General features: G+C 34.2%; 2 protein-coding genes across 4 annotated transcripts in view; both read left to right on the plus strand.

Moving 5' to 3' along the window:
- Positions 1-22,946, plus strand: part of SBF2 (SET binding factor 2) — a 468,462-nt gene that overhangs the window by 136,793 nt on the left and 308,723 nt on the right. The gene's annotated exons all lie outside the window — the stretch shown is intronic.
- LOC121476420 (short transmembrane mitochondrial protein 1) lies at positions 4,947-5,397 on the plus strand. The gene has a single exon (XM_041730430.1). The coding sequence runs from the start codon at positions 4,984-4,986 to the stop codon at positions 5,125-5,127; it is 144 nt and encodes a 47-aa protein (XP_041586364.1). The 5' UTR covers positions 4,947-4,983; the 3' UTR covers positions 5,128-5,397.

The raw sequence follows: 22,946 nt of genomic DNA on the forward strand, positions 1-22,946 counted from the left end.
GAGCCTGCTTCTCCCTCTGCCTGTGTCTCTGCATCTCTCTCTCTCTCTGTGTGTCTCTCATAAATAAATAAAATCTTAAAAAAACAATCTTAAACAGGTTCCATGCCCATCCCAGAGCCCCATGTGAGGCGTGATACCAAAGTGAAGAGTCAGACGTTCATCCTATTGAGCCACCCAGGTGCCCCTCTTTCTGGATTTTTAAAAGGAAATTTGTCTCCACTTTGTTGATACTAGTATTTACACATGAATCGTAAGTGGTAAATACATCTGATGTGGAAGGCAAAGGAGAACAGGGAATACTGAGATAATTTTTGTTCTCTAGAGTTTTAGAAAATTAGAGATTGAGACAAAGGTGGCAGTAGGACATTATATTTATCAGTAAAATATAATAATGAATAGTACTACCATTTTAATTTTCTAAGTCTAGAATTTCTGCCTTAAGTATATAAGAATATGAAATTTTTTCTTTGAAAACATTTTCCAGCCCTGAGCATTGCAAAATATCTACTGGCAGGATATTAACTTGGAACAGCAGACTGTTCTTTTTTTAGTAGCCTTTTTCCTGCAGATGTGACTTTAACAGAGGAAGATGTGTTGTTTTTGGTTTTTGTTTTTTTTTGGTGTTTGGTTTTTGTTTTTCTGTTTTTGTTTTTTTTATTTTTTTATTTTTTTATTTTTTTATTTTTTGTGCTCCATCAGGTAATCAGTAGAAGTAAAGACAGTAGTCATTTGTTAAATGAACTCCAGTCAATTTAGGTATATTGTGTGTAGAGCTGTTTGAATGTTGGTGATTTCTACTATTCTTATAAAATTGTTTTTTGAGACTCCTCTATGTAAATTTTAGAAATAAATTTTAACTATTTTAATACTGCTATCTATGATATGGAGGTAGAGGAAGAGCAGATGTATTTCGTTTCTATTCTAAAATGGGAGAATGAAAAATTGGTGGGAACATTTCTTATATTCCGTTATCACATGACATTAGAAAAACAGGATGTATGGTGCAAATACTATTATAAAATTTTAAAAAATGCTTTGTAAATACTTTCCCCTTACCTATATTAGAATACACATTCTCTGGTCACATTTTAAATTTGATACTAAGGCAGAATTTTCTTTTGGATAAATTAGGTGGTATTTCTTTAAAATTTTTTATAAAGATTAATATCCTACTGAACAGGAATTTGACCCAGACTTACCTACATATGTGTATATGCTTCTAACTCTCTGGTCTTGACACTTGACTTTTTGCATTTTTCCTTTGTTGTACTTTAGTCCCTGTCGTAATCTGGAATGCAAAAAGAACTTCCGGGAAGGACATAGTATTACTTAAAAAATGTACAAATAGGAATAGAGTCATTAGTCAGTGACTAAGGATAGCTGAATTCAATTTCGCTGATGTTTAAAGTGTCTAATGTCCTGTCTTTCAGTGAGACGAACATTTGGCATTCAATATCTAGGATTGTGGGTGAGGTGAAAGGAAAGGTGAATTCTAATAATGAATCAAGGCAGGAACTGAAGGAGGCTTTGTTTGTTTCTTTAACTTGTTTTGTAATAGGATCACTTGTTTCAGTGAATAACCTAGTTGTAGTGACATGAGGAATTGCACGTTGCCTGTGAGATGTAGAATGACATAGGAACTGCCAAAATTCTTTTCATTTATCATGAATTCCAGAAACAGAACTTTTGACCAGAAGTATCACATTCCTTTTTTTTTTTTAAACTAAACACTTTTCGTTCTTTAGGGAATAAAGCATTCCAGCTTTACTCGAAATCCCAAATGGAATCGTATTGCATGATTGTAATCAGAAAAAAAAAATTGTAAATAGCACCCAAGAGAGACTCTTAAGTCTGCTTTACCAAATTTAAATACAACTTGTGTCTATAATCCTTTCTCTCTCTCCTCCCCTCCCAATAATCACACTTAATTTGTATTAGAACTTTAATGAAAGTTCATAAACTTTCAGTCTAATTGGGAAAGAGGAATGTCAGTGTGTTAGCATGCAAGAAACCAAAGTATATAAGGGGCCTTGCTTATGATTTTAACTTTTTATATTAAGCTGAAAAGCAGAACAGGTCCTGGGTTAATTTAATTTATTTAATTTAAGGGAGGGGGCAGAGGGAGAGAGAGAATCTTAAGCAGGCTCCATGCCCAATGTGGAGCTCAATATGGGGCTCAGTCTCACAACCTTGAGATCATGACCAGAGCCGAAAAATCAAGAGTCAGATGCTTAACTGACTGAGCCACTCAGGCGCCCTAGGACCTGGGTTTCATACATATTTTGTTTAGCTACTTACTTCATGTGTGTCAATACTGTGTTGCAGGATAAGATCGCCAAACCGGATTTTTGACGAGGTTGAAATATATTTAGCTCTTTGTTTTGCATACTTTATTTAATTTCTTTAAGATTTAGTTTCTTATCTCTTAATTTTCTTTCTCTCTTCTAATGAAGAGAAGGGATAGATGATATTTTCCATATTCCCAAACCTCTTTAAGATCTAAATTAGGAAAAAGGAATAGTTAAACAAATAAGTAGGGGCACCTGGGTGGCTTAGTAGTTGAACATCTGCTTTTAGCTCTGGTTGTGATCATGGGGTCCTAAGTCGAGTCCCACATCAGGCTCCCCACGGGGAGCCTGCTTCTCCCTCTCTGTATCTGCTTCTCTCTGTGTGTCTCATGAATAAATAAGTAAAATCTTAAAGATACAAAAGAAACAAGTAAATAGATAAGTGCCATTAGTAACTTTCTGCCTCTAGCTACAACAGAAATTCAGAATTAAGTATATTAAGACTTGAAATGTAATGAAAGGGTAATAAGTAGGGTTTTATTCACTACGAAGAAAAGGATGAGAGGGGGAAGGTAGTGAACAGATCTAGGCAGAGTTTTAAGAAAGGTGAAGATTTCCTTAAACAGACTGACCTGACTCAAAGCAGAGACTGAGGGAGGTAGAAGTGGGGGAAAAATGGAAATTAAAATTGTATAAATGTGTGAAGCCAAATAATGGATGAAAGCTGTGTAGAAATGTATATTTGAATTAGAAGAGACAGTAAGAAGCCATTGCAATTTCTTGAACAGGAAAGCAACATGATAAAAGCATTTAAAAAAAATGACTCTATCAGCAGTGCTACTTTGGAATGTTTGGAAGAGAATAGTTCAGTTTTCCCTAATGTATGAGTTCTGTCCTGGCATTGGAATTTGGCAGTCAGTTCTTAAACAGTTAACATTTTTCTACTGTATTCAGTTATCTTACCTGGTATATGAATATCAACTTTGTATGTATGTATTTTTACTTTTCTGTTTCAGAGCAGCATCTCAGTATAATCTTGGAAAAAAAAAATCTTAACAGAGGGGTACCTGGCTGGATCAGTTAGTAGAGCATGTGACTCTTGATCTCAGGGTTGTAAGTTCAAGTCCCACGTTGAGTATGAGATTAAAAAACATGCCTAGGGATTCAGATTTGAATTAAAATTCAGTTACCTTTGGTGCTATGAATCCAAATATCTCAACCAAAATGATGTTCAGATGAGCAGATATTTTATATGCACAGTTGTATTTGTAATGGTGTCGTAATTGCTTTGCTGCATAATCACTAAGAGGTTTCTTTTGACATTAATTGGAAGTTCTATCTTAACTGTAGAAACATTTAAGTGTGAAAGATGTGTCTTAGAATTGAGATTATATGGTGTTTTCATAATGCTCATAGCAGATTTATGTCTCTAGTAGATTTGGAGTCTCAATATTATACACTAATAATTGAAACAATAAAATAGATTGGGAGTATTGTAGGATTTAATATTCTGAATTAGCAGGAAACAAAAAGAATAGTTACCAATAATAGAAAATTAGATATGTATACTATGAATGAATAGTAAGTAAGAGTACAGTATTATTTCTGTGTGTACACATGAACCAACAGTTTTGGACTTCAGATTTTAATTTATAAAATGGAAGGTAGTAAATCCTGCCCTATCTTGCAGGATTGGTTGTGAGGAACAAATGAAAGACACTGTGTTTTAAATTTGCTTAAAAGATTATGTAAACTTTTAACATACTGCTCAAATGTATTTATTATCATTATTATCACTATTACTTCTAAAAATACACAGCAGTATATTATAGTTCTTTATTAAAACCATGGTTTATAGAAAAGATTAGAAATTCCAGTACTTGGGATAGGAATATACATTTCTGGTATGATTTGAATGTATTATTATTTCAGGAAAAAGAATCTAAAGGAATGTTATATTTATTTGCTCATTGAAGCCAGGTATTTCTGTAAGAATGATGAAGTCATCCATATCATAATTAAAAGAATAATAGAAAACACACAAAAAGGCATGGCTATGTAAATAATACAAATTCAAGTGTACAGATGAACTTCTTTTCCATCTTTCTGGTCAGGGACCAGGGAAATTCCTTGGGTCCTGGCAAAAATAAATGAACCAATGTATCTGTCCTTTTGGTGTGTTTTCATAGTTCAGGGCAAAGCAGGGTCCCACAGAATAATGCAACCTCTGTTGAAGGTTGTAGATATTGTTTCCATGGAGGAAACAAACTACCATGTAGAGAGTAAGTAGACACAATGAACAACAGAATGAATTCAAGAACTGGAGATAATAGAAAAACCTTAAAGACATCATGAAACAGTTTGTTTTAAATGTTTAGAGATTAAAAGAAGGAACAGGAACCATAATGTTAAACTTGTACGATATGAAAGAGAAACAGGAAGATTTGAAAGAGACCAAATAATACTTAGAAATGAAAAAAACCCAGTACTTGAAATTAAAGTGTCAGTGATTTTCATTGAACAAACTTTTGTGTTCTGTGTGCCATAATGTATTTCTTACTATAGTATAATATAATAATTTTAAAGGAATTAGTTAATTTGAAGAGGGATTTGAGGATATCACCCAGAAAATGGCATATACATATAAAGAGAAAAAATATATATTAGAAATGGGGCCGCCCTCCGCGCCGACACCATGCTCCAGTTCCTGCTTGGATTTACTTTTGGCAACGTGGTTGGAATGTATCTGGCTCAGAACTATGACATACCAAACATGGCTAAAAAACTAGAAGAAATTAAAAAGGACTTGGATGCCAAGAAGAAACCCCCTAGTTCATGAGGCGAATTCCAGCACTGCCTTTTGGATACATTGATTCTGCTGTTCTTGAGGGCCTCCTTATCATCTGAACCAGAAGCTTTTGTTTTAAATTCCAGCCTCAACCATTTTCCTCTTTGCTAGATCCTGCCTTGCCTGAGAGCACAGATGGGGCCAGAAGTTAAGAACCACCCTTTCCATCTTCCTCACCTCATCCCTTCTTCCTCCCAGCCACTTGAGAAGGCCTGACTGGAATTATGGTGCTAGATTAGTAAACGTGACCTTTAATTAGTAGTCTCTTCTTTATTCTTTGGAATTTCTACTCTTTTCTAAAGAAAAATTGATGAGTTTTGTATAGCCGATCAGACATAAATAATGCTAATTTCACAGTTTAGCAATTATAATGGCTGTTTAAACATTTGGTACTAAATTATGTTGTTTTTGGGGGGGGGGGAGTTAACTTTTTAAAATTGTATTTGAATTCAGTTTGCCAACATACAGTATAACACCCAGAAAAAAAAAAAAAAAAAAAAAAAAAAAAAAAAGAAATGGTAAGAACATTGAAGACCAATTGAGTGTGTCTAACTTATGTCTAATAGGAATTTCAGAACCGAAAATAGAATGAATAAGAGATAATATCTGAAAGGAAGATAATAGCTGTAAGTTTCCTAAAATTAAAGAGAATCATGAGATTTTAGATTGAAGAAGCATATTATATTCTGAACAAGATGCATAAAAAATAAATCCACACTTAGTATTTATTGAACATTTATTATTTGCCAAGCATGTTCTAATTTATATGTATTATTTCACTTAATTTCTTCAATAATCCTTTGGGAAAATTACTATTTTTGTTCCTTTTTAAAATCTGACGAAACTGGGGCACCTGGGTGGCACAGTTGATTCAGTGTCCAACTCTTGATTTTGGCTCAGGTCATAATCTCGGGTTGTAAGATCAAACGCTGTGTGGGGCTCAGCACTGAATATGGAGCCTGCTTAAGATCCTCCCTCTCCCTCTCCCTCTGCCTGCCGCCCCACTCAGGCATACTTGCACTCTCTCTCTCTAAAATAAAACAAAATGAAATTTGAGGAAACTGAACCCAAGGAAGTTAAAACTCACATAACTTATAAATGATGGATAGTGTTTGAACATCTTAAATCCCTTGACAACAATGACGAAGAAAAAATAGAAGTGGACACTATGTTAATAATATAAAGGGTACATGTTGAGATCTTTAAAAATTAAAATAGCAATTTTAAGCAGGTTTATTCTAAAAATGTGAAAATTTTGAATAAAATTTAGGATTTGTAGTTTTTGAGAAAAATGTAAATTACCAAAGTTGGCTAAAGGAAATGGAAAACCTAAAAAGAACTTTAACCCTTAAATAAATGGATTCAGTTTTTAAAAACTGCATGTATGAGAAATACCAGTCTCAGTTATTTAACTTGTAACTTTTACCAAAATTTGAATTAGTAGCCTACCTCTCTCTTAAATGAAATGAAAAAATTTAATGATTTTCCTGATTAGCACTTATCACTTCTCTAACTTATGTCTTACTGCTCCATTAGAGAGTAACCCTTATGTGGGCAAGGATCATGCCTTGCTTATTTGCCTACTGCATCTTTAGCATTTAGTAAACTACCTGTCATTTGGTAGGTTCTCATAAATACCTGACTGAAAAGTTTAGTAATGTAGTAATTATTATTTTAAAAATAGAAATCTTTGTGTTCTCGTTTGAACTATCAAACTCCTACAGAGAAATAGTATATAAAGCAAGTTTGTTTATGTTTTGATATTTTAATATTTATTCTTATAAAATGTATTTTATGAGGTTTTAATATGTAAGTTTTAAAGTACGCCGTTAATGATGCATTATATAATTAAATGGGGGAATATTTTCGTGATGTATGCATATATCAAATCATTATGTTATACACTAAGTACCTTACAATTTTGTCAATTATATCTCAGTAAAGCTGGGGGGAAATACCACCACCAAAAAAAAGGATATCATTTTAAAGATACCTATTACTAGAGAATGATGTCTGTGAGATATAACAATTCTTCAACACTTTGAAGAATAATTTAGTGGAGGAAATAACAAATATTCTTTCCTGTTCTTTATCATAAGTACACAACTTCAATGCATTTTTTCCCAATTTATTCTTCATCCTGTTTTCAACATACTTAGTAAGATTTTATCTTAACAGGAACCTTTTCTTATATTCTTTTCTTTCATTCACTTTATTATTTAAAGAGGTATGTCAGATTTAAATTATTTTGCTTTCCCTCCTCTTACCTCTTTTCTTTATTCCTTTTGCTTGTATATTCTGCTTCTTGCACATCATAAATTTTATTTTCTCTAAAGATGTGTTTGCTGACTGATTTATTAAAGATATACCTGATAATAAATGCCAGATTTACTCTCAGGTTTTTTTTTTTTCTTTCATGAGTTTAAATAAAGGAAAAGCCAGGTATGTTTTAGAAATAGGTTCATTCTTACCATGTATGGGATGTGGTATTTTAGTTTATGGTTAGTGTTGTTCTTATTTTGTTCTTTGAAATCAGATTTTTCATCTTTCTGTAATCAGAGTAACTTTTGATGTCATTCAAATTCGAATGTGAAAATTAAATAAAACTTGTAACCAGTTTCTTCATTAAGGAATAGGAGTTTTTGTGCTTGATAGATTTAAAAAAATCTTTTTAAAAAAGATTTTATTTATTTATTCATGAGAGACACAGAGGGAGAGAGAGAGACAGAGACACAGGCAGAGGGAGAAGCAGGCTCCCTGCAGGGACTGGACTCGATTCCAGGTCTCCAGGATCACACCCTGGGCTGAAGGCGGCGCTAAACCGCTGAGCCACCTGGGCTGCCCAGATTTTTTTTAATAGTGAAAAGAAAACATCTGTAACAGAGCACTTAAGTTAAATTTTTGTTCTTAATTTATTTGTATTTAAATCCAACCACAATTACTTACTTCCAAAGAGGAAATCTTAGTGTAGCTAAGAGGTATTGGCACATCACCAAAATTTTGTATTAAATAAATATGTGTGGATGTAAGTTTCATTTCTGGTACTTTATAGTTTTGGAAAAGAAACACTTTCTCAGATTGAATTATTGCACAGCTTTACTGACACCAATAGCATATATTCTTTTGGTTTTTTATTAAATAAATTTAAAATCTTTATTTTCTCTTTATATAAATTCACTGGATGGTGGCTTATTCTGAAAAATGTGATTGAGTTTTTCCTTTGTTTTGAATTTTTAAATGTGAATATTATTGACATACAATGTTAAATTAGTTTCAGGTATTCAACATAGTAATTAAGTTTCTCTATACCTTACTACAGTGCCTATTCTTTTCTTGTCTATTACTTCACACTTTTTAAAAAAAGGATCTTATTTATTTATTTATTTATTTATTTATTTATGAGAATGTGCCCATGAGCAAAGCAGACTCCTCACTAAGTGGGGAGCTCAAGAGATTTGGGGTTCAATCCCAGGACCTTGGCATCATGACCTGAGCTGAAGGCAGAAGCTTAGCTGACTGAGCCACCTACGGATCTCACTTCGCAGATATTTCAGACCCATATAGGAAATCATTCCCATCCCGTAGGTTAAAAACTAATTATTTATATGATACTTCGTACCTTTTAAAGATTCTTCTTTTGGATGAGAATTTAAATTCTTAGAATAACCATAAAAGGTTTCTGTGAAATCATGTAAAATTATATTACAGTAGGTTAAAATGGATTACCGGATTTAAAATAGTCATTTTATGCTAGGATAACATAACTTTAAACTTTCTCCCCCTCCCCCCCTTTTTTAAAGTTTTAAAGATTTATTTATTTATTCATGAGAGACACAAAGAGAGGCAGAGACATAGGCAGAGGGCGAAGCAGGTTCCCTGCACAGAGCCCGATGTGGGACCCCATCCCTGGACCTGGGGTCATACCCTGAGTTAAAGGCAGACACCCAACCGCTGAGCCACCCAGGCGTCCCATAACTTAAACTTTCCTATTAAATCTTTGAAAACATAGAGTGGACAGAAATTAAGTAATTTTAATGTGCTTGTGTGTTTATGTATTTATATTTCTGTAACATGCATTTAATAAGTATTAAAGTTATACTTACAACTATTGTTAAATTAGTATGTGTACTAATGTGTACATGTATGTGTACATGTCCTTTCCTGGATAAAATTAAACATATCAACAAGATTACCTATTTTCCTGATGAGACATTTTTTTGGTGAGTATTTAAATAGAAGCTATTAAATATTTAAAGGATGTCTGGTAGAGGACAAAGTAAGTGTATATGTTAGAAGATCCATTTTTGTCCACAATAGCCAAACTGTGGAAGGAGCCTCAGTGTCCATCGAAAGATGAATGGATAAAGAAGATGTGGTTTATGTATACAATGGAATATTACTCAGCAATTAGAAACGACAAATACCCACCATTTGCTTCAACGTGGATGGAACTGGAGGGTATTATGCTGAGTGAAATAAGTCAATCGGAGAAGGACAGTGTATGTTCTCATTCATTTGGGGAATATAAATAATAGTGAAAGGGAATATAAAGGAAGGGAAAAGAAATGTTGGGAAATATCAGGAAGGGAGGCAGAACATAAAGACTCCTACCTCTGGGAAACGAACTAGGGGTGGTGGAAGGGGAGGAGGGCGGGTGTTGGAGGGGAATGGGTGATGGGCACTGAGGCGGACACTTGACGGGATGAGCACTGGGTGTTTTTCTGTATGTTGGTAAATTGAACACCAATAAAAATTAATTAAAAAAAAAAAAGAAGATCCATTTTTCTTTATTCTAGTTAGCCAAGACCTTTGTTCTAGTTAGCAAGATCTTAATATGATAGAGGTTGGGTTTTGTGATATTAAATTTCTTGATTTTTAGACTTGTATCCAAAATCAATCCAATAAGATGGTTTAAAACTTTAAGATCATGCAGTTAGATTCAAGTGTATTACTAGTTTTACTAATTTAACTGTGATTCATTTTATTGCATGTAGAAATTTATCTTAGATGTTGAAATCATGACATTTTAGTTAAAGCTATAGGTCAAAAGACCTATATGTCAAAATGTCAAAAGAAAAATTGCTTAAAACAGTTTGTTATAATTAGTATAGCTACTAAACACATAAAAATAGAGGACTATAAATGTTAAATTGATTCTATGTTACTAGTTCATGTTGGTTGATGATATATAGTAATTGTATCTATAATTTGGTATTTTGTGATAATCAAGTCAATGACTGCTTTAGATTACGGGAAGACTCAGGAGTTGTAGGATTTTCTCTTTTGCTGTCTCTACCGTGGTGTATTTTTATGGCCTCAGAAAAGGCAATGAAGAAATGTTTTATTTTTCCTCAAACATATAAAATACATCTGGAAGAATAAATTCACATCTGGTTCGTGGATTTCCTCCATGGAGATAATCCAAATTCAGTGTCAAGATTAGAGTTTGTACTCATGGGTTTGCAGAATCTGATGTGGAATTTGAAATATTTTGTTTGGATGTAGTTGGGGAAACAATTGATTCAGATGTTTGTGTTGAGTTCTAATTTTAGGTAGATGTCTCCCTTATTAAAAATAAAAATGTTAAAAAAATAAAAATAAAAATGTTTTGTGCTTCATAATATCAAGGTACTTGTAAACACTTTACATTTAACAAGGTGTTTTGTGGGACTACTCTCAAACATTGTTCTATGAAAGAAAGATCAATTATATTGATAAACGTATCACGTTATGATCATTGGCGACCTTTACCATTAGTGGAAATGTACTTCTTGTAATAGTGTAGTGTAGCCTCAGTTGTGCTGTCACACTTCACTGACTCCATTTAAAATAGAAGCAACAGGAATCCTTTTTAAATTATTCTAAATGTCTGCCTAAATACAGTCTATAAGTTTGAAATATAATGGTGTATGTACTCAGTTCTTCCCTTAGTCTCACAATGGTTAATGAATGTATTTGTGTCTGAATGGTGTCCCTGGAGTAGCATAAAGTAGAAGCATTTGTGGGCTCAATCCAAGAAGCATGTGAACTAAAAATAATATTGTCAAACATTTATGAATTATTTGTCTTAAGCATTGAGGCTGCCAAACCTGGCTGCTAGTCATGTGAATTAAACTTGATAACAGTAGAGCAAATGGATATTGTTCACTAAAGAGGATGTTTGATTTTTTTGAAGGATTCTTTTTTCACCCTTTAACATGTGATATATTTTCTATATAATAACGTAATAAAGATTTATTTGTAGATAAATCTATAACTATTTGCTTTTCTATATGTTTTTTAACCTTGAACTTTCTGTGGAATAGAAAAATTCATTTTGCATATGTGTCTAATTTAGTGGTTTCTAAACAATATGGCAAGAATTTTTGTGTTTCAGCAGATTTTCCAGTGCATCATCAAATTGTAGGTATTATAAGTCTTTTAAGGAGCCAGTCCTTGAGGGCTTCTCCTTCTTTCTTCTTTTATTCCTCCTTTTAACCTTTCATCCCACTTTCGTCTTTGGCACATAAAATTTGTTCTTGGCAAATGAAAGTAAGACAAAACATTAATTTTTTAAATCATATTTATACTGTTGTTACTGTTAGAAATCTGATTTGCTGTATTGGTGCATGCAACCACTTTAAAAATTTGTCTCTTACCATTTTCTTTTGCAGCCTTCTTCGATGTTTTGTTCTCCCTACTTTTTGTTCTGTAGTTCTATGAATATTATCTTAAGATTACCACAGAGCACTCTGAATGAATGCTTCATTGGTACATTACTCTTTCTGTGTGTGTGTGTGTGTGTGTGTGTGTGTGTGTGTGTGTAATGTATTTTTTAACAGGGAGAGAAAGAGTGTGTACAAACAGTTGGGGCTAGAGAGAGAGAGGGAGAGGCAGGCTCCTCACCATGCAAAGAGTCTGATGTAGGGCTTGATCCCAGGACCCCGGGATCTTGACCTGAGTTGAAGGCAGATGCTTAACCAACTGAGCCCCCCAGGCATTTTATACATTTATATATATATATTTTAGAAGTATTTTTTGAGGGTCTATATAGCAGATAGTGTTCAGGGTACTAATTTTAAGCTGATTCGCCTTTCTTCCCTTTCAGGAAATGGAACTCCTTCCTTAGCCTGTCATTCATGATTTGTAATTAATTCAGTTTATTCTACTATTCTTTCTCAATTACATATCCTTTCCTAATCATCTTCTCTTTATCGTACTTTGGTTTTTTTTTTTAATTTTTATTTATTTATGATAGTCACACAGGGAGAGAGAGAGAGAGAGGCAGAGACAGAGGCAGAGGGAGAAGCAGGCTCCATGCACCGGGAGCCTGACGTGGGATTTGATCCCAGGTCTCCAGGATCACGCCCTGGGCCAAAGGCAGGCGCCAAACCTCTGCGCCACCCAGGGATCCCTCTTTATCATACTTTGAATTTGATGGTTTTATTTTATACCATTGAGGGTTGTATGTTAGGCTCAGACATGAGAAATAATGGTATTATTGTAAAGGGTTTACTTTAATAACTTTTAACATATGCATATATCCAGGAAGCCACTACAACGATCTAGATAATGAACATATCCATCACCTTAAAAGCTTTTTCATGCCCTTTGTAATCCTTCCTTCTCATCTCCAGACAACCACTAATTTGCTTTCAGTCAGTGTGCATTTGTAGTGGGTTGAATGGTGGCCTCCCAAAAGATATGTCTACTTGGAACCTGAGAATGTGACCTTATTTGGAAGATGTGATTGAGGATCTGGAGATGACCTCATCCTGGATTAGGGTGGGCCCTAAATCCAATGACAAGTGTCCTTATAAGAGAAAGAAGAAGGAGACAGGAGAAGGTGATGTAACGGAGGTAGAAATTGCAGTGATGCATCTACAGGCCAAGGACTGCCAAGTGTTGCTGGCAGTCACCATAAGCTAGGGAAGAGGCATAGAATACATTCTTTCTCAGAACTTACTGAAGAAACCAACCTTAAGAACACCTTGATTGTGGATTTCTGGTCTTTAGAATTGTGACAGAATAAAGTTCTGTTGTCTTAAGCCTCCAAGTTTATGATAATTTGTTTTTATTTTCTATAAATAGAATTATAACAGCATATATTCTTTCTTATCTTGGTTCTTCTACTCAGTATATTTATTTTGAGAGCCATCTTTGTTATTGCACGTATTGAAAATTTACTTTTTATTGCTGAGTAATATTCTCTATGTGGTATATGTTTATCTATCTATCTATATCACAGTTTGTTTATCTATTCACTTGATGAACATTTGGTTATTTCCAGTTTTCTACTTTTATAGATAAAATTGCTATGAACATTTATGTTAAGTTGTTGTGTGGATATATGATTTCATTTTTCTTGGATAAATTCCTAGAAGTTGAATGAGTATATTTAACTTTTTTAAGAAACTGCCAATGGCTTTTTGAAAGCATTGTACCATTTTACATTCCTTTGAGTAGTGTATGAGGGTTTCAGTTTCCTCATATGTTGGCCAACTCTTCCTGTAGTCAGTCTTTTTAATTTTAGCTATTGAACTGGTATACGGTGCCATCTCATTTTGGTTTTAATTGTCATTTCCTGAATGAACTATAATCTTGAACAATTTTTCATGTGCTCATTTGCCATTTGCACATCTTATTTGTGAAGTATGTGCCCAAATCCTCATCCCATTAAAATGGATTTTTTTTCTTATTCAACTTAGAGATTAAAAAATTCTATCTGGGGACACCTGGGTGACTCAGTGGTTGAGCATCTGCTTTTGTCTCAGCATGTGATCGCAGGGTCCTAGGATCGAGTGCCACATCGGGCTTCCTGCATGGAGCCTGCCTCTCCCTCTGCGTATGTCTCTGCCTCTCTCTCTGCGTGTGTCTCTCATGAATAAATAAATAAAATCTTTAAAAGAATAAGTAAATAAAATCTTTAAAAGAAAAGAAGGATACAAGTCCTTCACCAAGTATGTGATTTACAAGTATTTTCTCTTCCTGCATCATGTCTTTTAATTCTTTATAAATATATTTCAGAGAGCAGAAATTTTTTACAAATATTTATTTATCTGAGACACAGAGAGAGAGAGAGTGAACAAGCATGAGTTCGTGCACATGTGGCGAGTAGGTGTGGGAGGGGCAGAGAGTATCCCAAGCCGACTCCACGCTGGGTAAGGAGCTGGGTGTGGGGCTTGATCTCATAACCCTGAGATCATGACCTGAGTGGAAATTAAGATCAGATGTTCAACCCACTGCACCACCCACGCACCTCAAAGAGCAGAAATTTTTAAATGGGCCAATTTTATCAACTTTAAAAAAAATTTTATTTTATTTATTTATGATAGTCACACACAGAGAGAGAGAGAGGCAGAGGGAGAAGCAGGCTCCATGCACCAGGAGCCCAACGTGGGATTCGATCCCGGGTCTCCAGGGTCGTGCCCTGGGCCAAAGGCAGGCGCCAAACCGCTGCGCCACCCAGGGATCCCTCAATTTTTTAATATAACTTGTTTTGCATATTATATCTCAATGATTATTGTCTAATCAATGTAAAAGATGTTTTGTTTTCTCAATTTTTTTTATTTCAACAAGTTTACTTAGGTGTTGTTTACATAAAGTACACATATTAAAACATATTGAAAATTTTGATATGTATGAACACTCGAAACCATCACAGTGAAGATAATGAATGTATTCATCATTTTAGTAACTTCTTATTGCCTCTTTGAATTCTCTCCTTTGAATTTTTTCTTTTTTCTTTTTTTTTTTTTTAAAGATTTTATTTATTTATTCATAGAGACAGAGAGAGAGAGAGAGAGAGAGAGGCAGAGACACAGGCAGAGGGAGAAGCAGGCTCCATGCAAAGAGCCTGACGTGGGACTCGATCCAGGGTCTCCAGGATCATGCCCTGGGCTGCAGGCGGTGCTAAACCGCGGCGCCACCGGGGCTGCCCTCCCTTGAATTTTTTCCCATCCACTTCCCTCTGCCAGGTACTCACTTCGCTTTTTGTCACTGTGGATTAAATTGTAATTCTAGAGTTTTATATAAATTGGAATCCTATTATGTACTGTTTTTTTATCTGGCTTATTTCAGTCAGCATAATATTTTAACCTTCATCCATGTTTTATCATGTATCTGTAGTCTATTCCCCTTTTTTCTTCTGAGTAATATTCCATTGTATAGTTATACTACAGTTTGTTTAGCTATTTCCCCGTTGGTGATCTTAGGAATCTTTCCAGTTTTTGGCTATTACAAATAAAGCTACTATGGACATTTATGTTATGCATTCTTTGGACATATACTATCTACTCTTGGATAAAAATTCAGTAATGGAATGGCTGGATTAGATAGTAGATACATGTTCAACTTTCTGAAGAAGTGTTTAAACCTTTTTTCCAAAGTGGTTATATCATTTTACATTTTCCCCATTAGTGTATGTGAACTCTGTTAGAGCTTTCTCATTCTCATCAACACTTAGCGTGGTCAGTCTTTTAATTTTAGCCATCCTAAGAGAGATGTAGTAGTATCAAATGATTTTAATATGCATTTCTCTAATGACCAATGATGTAGAACATATTTTCATGCTGTTTACCATGTGAATAGCTTCTTTGGTGAGGTGAAGTGTCTGTTCCCATATTTTGCAGTTTTCTAATTGAGTTGTTTTTCTCTTTTTGAATTTTGAGTGGCCTTTTATATAGTAGATGCAAGTCCTTTATAATATGCTTTGCAAAAGAAATTTTAAGGGTATGGCTTATATTTTCATTTTCTTAATGGTAGGTTTTTTGACAAGTAGAATTTTTAAGTTTTAATAATGGCCATTTCATGAAACTTTTTTCTTTTATGGATTATATTTTTTGTTACATCTCATAATCATTGCCTAATTCAAAGTAGTGATTAAGATTTTTCTCTTGTTTTCTTCCAAGACTTTTTATTTTTAGATTTTTTTAATGAGATTTATGACCCATTTTTAGTTGTTTTTTGCATATAGTGCAAGCTGTAGATCAAAGTTCAATTTTTGTCTATGGAAATCCAGTTATTCCAGACTGTTGAAAAGACTGCTTTTGTTCTAGTGAATTTACCTTTGCACTTTTGTTAGAAATCACTTGTCTGTGATTTCTATATGAGTGCATCTGTGTGTACACTCTCTTTTCTGTTCCAGATCTATTTGTCTTGATGTTAGTAGTACACTATTTTGAATGCTGTGTCTTTATAATGGGTCTTGAAATTTGGACTTTGTCCCCCACCCATTTTTTTCCAGAGGTTTTTTGGCTATTTTAAGTCTTTTGCTTTTCCATATAAATTTTGTAATCAGCTTTAAAAAAAAAAAGTCTGCTGGGATTATTTTGAAAAATATTTAAATTGAAGTATAATTAACATAATGTTATATTATTTATTTTTTTAAATTTTTGAATATGCAATATAATCTATAGATTACTGAGTGCTCATCAGTATAGGTTTTTTTTTTTTTTTTTTTTTTTTTAAGAGACAGAGTGTGTGCTCACGGGAGAGGCAGGAGGTAGAGGGAGAGAGAGAGTCCCAAGCAAGATCCCCACCTAGCACAGAGCCTCTCGCAGGGCATGATCTCATGACCCTGAGATCATGACTTTAGCTATCATGATCTTAGGCTGAAATCACTCAAATCAAGAGTCTGATGCTTAACCAACTGAGCTACCCAGGCACCCCAAAACTATTTTTATTTTATTTTATTTTACTTTATTTATTTTTAAAGATTTTATTTATTTATTCATGAGAGACATAGAGAGAGAGGCAGACACAGGCAGAGGGAGAAGCAGGCTCCTTGCAGGGAGTTCAATGTGGAACTTGATCCTGGGATCCCAGGATCATGCCCTGAGCCAAAGGCAGATGCGCTTTAACTGCTGAGCCACCCAGGCATCCCCCAAAGCTATTTTTAAAAGAGAAGTATATTCGATACTCAAAACAAAATGAATGAATCTCAAGGTCATTATTCAGAATGATAGTAATGAGATATAAAAGACTATATTCTGTATGATTTTATATGATTTTTTAAATTTGATTTTATATAATTTTTTATTATGAAATTCTCGATGAAGCAGAAACTACAGTGACATTAAGTAAATCAGTGGTTGTCTGGGGCCAGGGATAGATAGAAGGAATTGACTGAAACAAGGCAAGAGTGATTTTTTTGAAGTGATTGGCATGTCTGATTTTAATTGTGGAGATTTCTTCATGGGTATATAAAACTTTCAAAACTCATCAATATGTATACATGAAATGAGTACATTTTGTTTATGGAATTCTATTTCTTTTTTTTAAGATTTTATTTCTTTGAGAGAGAGATTGAGAACCCAAGCCAGGGGGAGGAGCAGAGGGAGAAGCCGACTCCCCGCTGAGCTGGACTTGGGGCTCGATCTTGGGACCCCGAGATCATGATCTGAGCCAAAGGCAGACACTTAACTGAGCCACCTAGATGCCCCTATGGAATTATATTTCATTAAAACTGACTTTTAAAAATGTTGGGGGCAGCCCGGGTGGCTCAGCAGTTTAGTGCCTGTCTTCGGCCCAGGGCGTGACCCTGGAGACCTGGGATTGAGTCCCACATCAGGCTCCCTGCATGGAGCCTGCTTCTCCCTCTCCCTGTGTCTCTGCCTCTCTCTCTCTCTCTCTCTGTCTCTATGAATAAATAAATAAAATCTTAAAAAAATGTTGGGATACAGTGAAAGTTGTGCTTAGAGAAATAGTTTTACCTCTATAAATGATTATATCGTAAGACAAAAGACTTAAAATTAGTGATTCAAGTTTTTACCTTAAAACTAAAATGATAATCAAATTAAATCCAAGGAATATAGAAGGAATTAATTAATAAAGGTAAGAGTAGAAATAAAAATAGAAAATTGACAAAGGCAAGAAAGAAAGCATACAAAATTGATTCCTTTAAAATTTTTTTCAAGGAAAAAATTTCAAAAATTAAAGAAATTGTTCTCAACTTACTCTTTTAGGTCAGCATAATTCCCACATCTAAACTAGATGAGGTTGATAAAAGAAAACTGAGGACTGTTATCTGCTATAAATATAGACATACAAATCCATACAAATATTTGCACATGAAATATCCAGCAATATGTAAAAAGGATAGTACATTATGATTCATCATAATCAAGTGGAGATGTACCCATGAATGGAAGGTTCATTTAATATTTGAATATCAATCAATATAATTCATATAAACACAATAAAAGACAAAGTAACCACATATATGGGTGTTTCAATAAAAGCAGGAAAAACATTGAAATATTTGAACACTTGGGGTACCTGGGTGGCTCAGTCAGATAAGTGTCTGCCTTTGGCTCAGGTCATGATCTCGGGATCTTGGGATCAGACCCAGTGTGAGGCTTCCCTCTCGGAGGGTGTCTGTTTGTCTCTCTCCCTCTGGGTCACCCCCCACCTCGGGCTTTCTCTCTCAAATAAATAAATAGAATCTTAAAATAAATGTTAAAAATTATTGAACACCCATTTATACCATTTATAATAAAAAAGTTTTTCCCTTACAGTAGGACTGTAAATAACTTCCCTGGTCTGAAAAAGATGGTCTCCAAAAAACCTAGCACTAATATCCCATTTAATGGAATGATATTGAAACAATTCCCCCTAAGATTGGGAACATAACAAAGAACCACTCTCACCACTCTCACCACTTACATTTAAGCATTGCTCTGTTATTTAATAAGGTGGTACAAAGAAAAGATACAATGATTAGAAAGGGAGAAGTAAAACCATCATTATTTGCAAATCATGTGTTTATTTAGAAAATTATAGGTAATCTATAAAAAGTTACTAGTACTAACTAGGTGAATTAGTAAAGTCTTAGGATATACAATTAGTATTATAAATTTCTTTCTGTAGATTGGTGGCCATAGTGGAGATGGCATTAAGTGAATTTTAATTTTAATAGTTTGAAAACATGTGAAATACTTTGGATTAATTTAAGAAAAAACCCCACAAAGCCTCTAAGTGGAAACTCCAAAAATTGCTGAGATAAAGAAGATAAAATAAAGGAATAGGTAAGTCATATTCATGGATTAGATTTCATAGAATTGTCACCATTTTTTTCTGTATTAACCTATTGTTTGAATGTGATTCTAAACATCCTAATCCCCAAGGAATTTTTTTTTGCAAAAATTATCAAGCTGATTCTAAAATTTATATAGAAGTTCAAAGAACTTAGAACTACAGAATGTCTTGAAGGTGAAAGAGTTGAAATACTTATATTCTGCAGTTTCAAGATTTTCTATAAAGTTGTGGTACTCAGGACGGCACTGTATTAGTATAAAATATACAAATACTATATAGATCAATGGTACAGAGTAGAGAATCCAGTAAAAGACTTACACTTGGAAGATGAGTTGATTTTGAGGTGGCAAGCAGTGTAGATAGTGAAAGGAATATCTTTTTAACAAATGAAACTAGAATTCCAGAAACAAATATCAATTTTATATGGATTATAGATTTAAATTTGGAAATTAGAATTATAAAGATTTTATAATATGTTTAGAAGAATATCTTCATTACCTTGGAGTATGCAAGTAAATAAGAGAGGAATGATCATAGAAGAGAAAATTGATAAAATAGACTTCTTTGAAGTTAAAAGATTTTCCTCAGCAACAGCCACTGTTAAGAAAATGACAAGGCGAATGACAGCTTATATTTACAAAACATATATCTGACCAAGGATATGTACCTAAAATGTCAAAATGATGGTTTTCAAGTTTATTATAAAAAGAAAGTCACTTCTGAGTTTAAGTTTTAAAAAGACTGCACTTTCCACCTTTGGTGTGCTCTTATATCCTACCTCTTTTAAGTAACTTGATCTGGGGGAAGCCAGCTTCTATGTCATGAGGACCATCAGGAATCCTATGGAAGGTCCTTGTGGGAAGAAACAGGCCTGCCATAAGCCGTATGAGTAACTAGAAAGCAGATCAACCTGGCTGACAGATTATATGCAGAGTGTGGAGAGAAACTGAGCTAGAGCTACCCAGCTACTAAGCCCTTGAATTTCTGACCCTCAGAAACTGTGATGTAGTAAGTGTTTGAAGATGCACTTTGGAGTAAAAAGATACACAAATAATACATTTGGCATATATGAAGCAAAGGGAATAGTTGTGTGGTGCTAATGAGAGCAACCCATAAACCATTTTAAAAACCATAAACTATATAACGAACTTATAAAAAGCACCACACACAAAAAAACAAATAATCTAGTTAAAAAATGGGCAGATGATAAGAACAGGCATTTTTCTAAGAAGACATTCATATGACAAACAGAATGAAAAGATGTTCAACATCACTCATCATCAGGGACATATAAGTCAAAACCACAATGAAATATCACCTCACACCATTCAGAACCCATAAACAATTTTAAAAACTAGCAATAATTCCTAAGGATAAATGTATGCATGCTCTATGACCCAGTGATTTTGCTGCTTCATATATACCCAACAGAAATGTGGACACTTTACATCAAAGGTCATATACTATAAAAATAGTATAAAGCCAGAAGTTAGAGGTGCTGAGATGAGCGTAGACTTTTTTTTTATGAAAATGGAAACAATAACACTTGACTGGTGTAGTTGATGTCACTTGACTCTTTGGTGACTCCTAGATTTCTGGACCTGGGTACATGGTTGAAGGGGAAAAAAATCAATCATTTTGTTTGGGTCACAATGAAATTGAATTGAAATGCTGCAGATGTTAAGTAGATCGTTGGATTTATGAGTATATGGTAGTGGATATATGTATTTCAGATTCTTTATATAGAAATACCATCATCAAGCTTCATAGGTGGATGATTTCTTCTAGGGAGTAAGAATTCTGGAGAAGAGTGAAGGTCTTTGAACTCATCTACTTCTAGTGAACGCCAATATTTAGAGTTTTGTTAGAGACCAAGAAAGAACTGCCAGTGAGATATGCAGAAGCCCAGATAGTATAGTGTCAAGCAAAACTGGAGAAGTGGTAAATCCTGTTGAGGAAGGAATAGGTGGTAAATCCTATTAAATGTTGCTGAGAGAGTAATTCAGGATAGGAGAGTCAAATATATTGGATTTTGCATGCTATTTGTATTTGGGCAGTTTACTTAATTCTTAATTTCTTCACCAAAAAGTTTGTGAAGATTTCTCTTTTTTTCTTTTTTTAAAGTTTTTTTACTTATTAAAGTAATCTCTACAGCACAAGTAGAACTTGGACTCACAACCCCAAATCAAGAGTTGCGTTCTCTTTCAAATGAGCCAGGCAGATGCCCCTATGGCGATTTCTTTTTCACTAATTTTTTCTTCCATGGATCTAAGAGATCTTTATGTATGTTTATTTTCTTTTGTGGTCTCTGACTTAATGACCAGGTACTTGCTTGGAAACTAATACTATTTCATAGCCTAGTGTTTATTTATTTAAAATTAAATTGGAGGGGATCCCTGGGTGGCGCAGCGGTTTGGCGCCTGCCTTTGGCCCAGGGTGCGATCCTGGAGACCTGGGATCGAATCCCACATCGGGCTCCCGGTGCATGGAGCCTGCTTCTCCCTCTGCCTGTGTCTCTGCCTCTCTCTCTCTCTCTCTCTCTCTGTGTGACTATCATAAATAAATGAAAATTAAAAAATAAATAAATAAATAAATAAAATTAAATTGGATTAGAGTAGTGACTTCTAGGGGGAGCCATGGTGACTGAATGCTATAAATGTATTGGCTTGTTTCCTGTTTCTTTGTTCAATAGGCTTCTTTTATTTAGATGTCCAGTTATGTCCCAGTTTCTATGGATGCTTCCTATAATAGTCCAGAAAATATAATCATAAAATCTACATTTTAAGAAGCAAGTTGTTTTATACTTTATAAAATAATTCTCTTTTTCTCTAAAGCATTGACCCACATTGACAGGTGATGAAGTAGTTCAGTTCGGTATGACGTAAGTCCTTTAAAGGACTTATGTCCCAGGCCAACAGCAGTTCCATTATTTGTACTTGGATGATGACTTTCATTTAAATATCATAAAGCTCATGAGAAATACTACTTTATTATTATTTTGAAGTCCCTTGTGGAGAAGAGGGCAAGTAATTTAGATATGAATAACTGATTTCTGATACATTTCCCTCTTGATAAAGTAAAGGATATAGATAAGATTATCCTCTTGATAAAGTAAAGGACCAAGACTTTGTGCTAATTCCATTCCTTTCTTAACAGAACCTTGACCTTTAAGACTATTCAAACTAAACATGGTTTATTCGTAATTGTTTCATGTTAAGACATTCTATGGCTCCTGTTCAGTTGACTTTTGAAATAGTTCACTATTAATGTAGTTTGGACTTCCAGTTTTTGGTCTGGCAAAATGCAAATGACATATCCAATAAAGGGTTAGTATCCAAACTGTATAAAGAACTTATAAAACGCACCACACATAAAAAAAAAATAATCTAGTTAAAAAATGGGCAGATGATATGAATAGACATTTTTCCAAGAAGACATTCATATGACAAACAGAATGAAAAGATGTTCAATATCACTCATCATCAGGGATATATAAGTCAAAACCACAATGAAATATCACCTCACACCATTCAGAATAGCTAAAATTAAAAACTCAGGAAACAACAAATGTTGGCAAGGATGCAGAGAAGGGGAACTGCTTACACTGTTGGTGGGAAAGCAGAGTGGTGCAGCCACTATGGAAAATAGAATGGAGATTTCTCAAAAAGTTAAAAATAGAACTACCCTACAATCTAGCAATTGCAGTACAAAGTATTTACCCAAAGGATACAAAAAAGTACTAATATGAAAGGATACATGCATCCTGATGTTTATAGCAGCATTATCAACAATAG

Source organism: Vulpes lagopus, chromosome 15, assembly GCF_018345385.1.
Source record: "Vulpes lagopus strain Blue_001 chromosome 15, ASM1834538v1, whole genome shotgun sequence".
Lineage (NCBI taxonomy): Eukaryota > Metazoa > Chordata > Mammalia > Carnivora > Canidae > Vulpes > Vulpes lagopus.

Excerpts from the sequence above, each read along its gene's own strand:
- LOC121476420 (XM_041730430.1), top strand. The coding sequence starts at position 4,984 with ATGCTCCAGTTCCTGCTTGGATTTACTTTTGGCAACGTGGTTGGAATG.